The sequence below is a fragment of the Eimeria mitis genome, genomic scaffold (genome assembly GCF_000499745.2).
Source record: "Eimeria mitis Houghton genomic scaffold, Emh_scaff723, whole genome shotgun sequence".
NCBI classification, from domain to species: domain Eukaryota; phylum Apicomplexa; class Conoidasida; order Eucoccidiorida; family Eimeriidae; genus Eimeria; species Eimeria mitis.
In genome coordinates this window covers 2,589-5,523 of record NW_013575277.1, presented here as the reverse complement: position 1 = coordinate 5,523, position 2,935 = coordinate 2,589, and the positions used below count along the sequence as shown (strand labels likewise).

At 59.3% G+C, this 2,935-nt stretch overlaps 1 protein-coding gene across 1 annotated transcript in view; it reads right to left on the bottom strand.

Moving 5' to 3' along the window:
* Positions 1-2,935, bottom strand: part of EMH_0020720 (uncharacterized protein) — a gene marked incomplete at both ends in the record, with an annotated part of 3,459 nt that overhangs the window by 110 nt on the left and 414 nt on the right. Inside the window, one exon of the mRNA XM_013501627.1 lies at positions 3-2,656. Coding sequence (XP_013357081.1) covers positions 3-2,656 — 2,654 coding nt within the window. The remainder of the gene's footprint in view (positions 1-2; positions 2,657-2,935) is intronic.

Here is a 2,935-nt window from a genome sequence, read left to right as displayed (position 1 = left end):
CTATTTGCTGCTGTTGCTGCTGCTTGACGCTATCGTCGTTGTCTGCTGCTGCTGCTGCTGCTGCTGCTGCTGCAGCAGCAGCAGCAAACTCATCTGCCCTTCGCAGCACCCGCAGCAGATCGGAGACAGTTTGTATTTTGTCTGGGTGTAGAGACACCGCAACAAAGGCCCATTGCTGCTGCTGCTGCGTTGTTTGCTGCAGCAGCGCAGCAGCAGCAGCTCGTTCTGCTGGCAGCAGATGTGCTGCTATTGCTGCAGCAGCATCTCCCCCTCGAGGCGGGAGAAAAGCAGCAGCAGCATCTCCCTGCGCCGCACCACTCCCCGCAGCAGCAGCAGCAGCAGCAGCAGCAGCAGCAGCAGCAGCAGCAGCAGCAGCAGCAGCAGCAAGTGTGTTTCTGCCTGAAGCCCACCACTGGTTAACCTTAAGAACCTTAGATAGGAGAGCAGGCTGCTGCTGCAGCAGCAACCGCATCTGCTGCTGCGCAGCTAGCTGGCTAGCTGTATACATGGGCATGGTATCTTGCTGCTGCTGCAGCAGCAGCAGCTGCTGCTGCTGCTGTGGTTCCTGCTGCGGTTGCTGTTCTAGCTGCTGTGGGTATTCTCCTTCTGCTGCAGCAGCAGCAGCAGCAGCAGCAGCAGCAGCAGCAGCAACTGCATTCAAAAGCCCAGCAGCAGCAGAAGCAAATGCTGCGGGACGAATAGGAGACAGAAGAAAGACGTCGAAGGCACTGTCTCCTGCTGCTGCATGCAGCAGCAGCTGCGGCAGCCACGGCATCACTAGCATACTCTGCTGCTGCTGCTGCTGCTCCTGCTGCTGCTGTTGCTGCTGCTGTGCCTCAAGACGACGAGGAGAGAATAGGACCTCTATCATATCTGCTGCAGCTGATAGCTGCTGCTGCTGCTGCTGCAGTTGCTGCTGCTGCTCCAATAGCAACAGCAATTGCTGCTGCTGCTGCTGCTGAGTCCCCTGCTGCTGCTTGTGCCACAGCCCCTGCTGCTGCTGCCACTGCTTCCCCTGCTGCTGCTGCTGTTGCTGCAGCCGCTGCTGCTGCTGCTGCTGCTGCTGCTGGTAGTAGTAGTAAGCAGCAAACTGCTGCCGCAGCTGCTGCGCCCAGCTGCGGGGAGCAGCAGCAAAGTCTCCGGCTCTGAGTGCAGCAAGAAGAGCCTGCAGCACCTCTGCTTCTGTCTCCTCTTCTTCTTCATCAGCAGGGCCCCACTGCTGCTGCTGCTGCTGCTGCTGCTGCTGCTGCAGCGAGGCTTGTAACGCCTGCAGCAGCTGCTGCATGCTCTGCGGCAGCTGCTGGCTATACACCCCACACACCCTGCGGTGCATCTCCCCCCGGCTTATAGGGAGACCTGTCTCCTCCCACCACCCTGCTGCTGCTGCTGCTGCTGCTGCTGCTGCTGGGGGTGCTGCTGCTGCTGCTGCTGCTGCGCGAGAGCGTTTGTGGGTGTCTCCTCTGCTGCTGCTGCTGCTGTGGCGCTGCACTGCAGCACGAAGGCCTTGCATGCGCTGCTGCGCCTGCAGCACCGCTCGAGCCATAAAAGAAGCAGAATCAAACGGCTTTTCTGCTGCTGCTGCTGCTGCTGCTGCTGCTGTTTGCTGCTGCTGCTGCTGGTCGATGGAGCTGCTGCTGCTGCTGCTGCTGCTGCTGCTGCTGCTGTTTGCCTGCCACTTATTTACTGCTTGCTGCATGCGTCGCTTTGCTGCTGCTATGAGTTCAGCAGCAGCAGCAGGGAATGCATGCGCTGCTGCTAGTATTTGCTGCTGTGTTGCTGCTGCTGCTGCTGGGTGTAAGGAGGAGGCCATCTGCTGCACGTGACACGACAGTGCTTCTGCTGCTGTTGCTGTTGCTGCTAGCGAGCAGCTAGTTGCTGCTCTTGCTGCTGCTGCTCCTGCTGCTGCTGCTGCTCTCGTACCCCCTCCTCCTTCTCTCACCTCCTGCTGCTGCTCCTGCTGCTGCTGCTGCTGCTGCTGCTGCTGCTGCTGCTGCTGTTCTATGGGGCTTGAAAGCATACTCTCGGGTGTATGCGCAGCTGCATGCGCTGCGCCCGGCCAGCTGCGGGTATCCCATGATTGTCGTTTTGCTGCTGCTGTGTCATCTGCTGCTGCACCTGCTGCTGCTGCTGCTGCTGCTGCTGCTGCTGGATCTGCTGCTGCGTCGCTGTCTGCTGCAGCAGCAGCAGCAAAATCTGCATCTTCTTCGTCGTAGTCTTCATGTATGAAACTCATAGGACGTGTATCAACAGAATGCTGCTGCTGCTGCTGCTGCTGCTGCTGCTGCTCCTGCTGCTGCTGCTGCTGCTGCTGCTGCAGTGAGGGTGAGCCCCAGTTGGATAGACCATCGAAGAACCGCTGCGCTGCGTTTGCTGCTCCGTGCCACACATCCTCAGCAGCAGCAGCAGCAGCAGCTGCTGCTGCTGCTGCTGCTTCTACAGAATTTGGTTTTGCTGCTGCTGCAGCAGGAGGCCGTCCAGCAGCAGCAGCAGGTTTCTCTGCTGCTGCTGCAGTAGCTGCAGCAGGAGGCTTGGCAGCTGCAGCAGGAGCAGCAGCAGCGCCTTCTGCTGCTGCTGCTGCTGCTGCTGGTGCTGCTGCTGCTGGTGCTGCTGCAGATGTATTAAAAAAGTTTAGTGGGGGCCCCTGGCTAGGAGGGGCCTGAGGAGGAGAAAACAACCCCCCCCATATATCTCTCTCCTGCAGCAGCAGCAGCAGCAGCAGCAGCAGCAGCAGCAACAGCAGCAGAAGCAGCAGCAGCAGCAGCAGCAGAAGCAGCAGCAACCACATAAATAAATACAATTGAAGCAGCAGAAACGCATACACACCCTTGCATAGAAACAGCTGATATTCAGCTGCTGCTGCTGCTGCTACTGCTGCTGCTGCTGCTGCTGCTGCTGCTGCTGCTGCTGCTGCTGCTGCTGCTGCTTACCGCAGGCG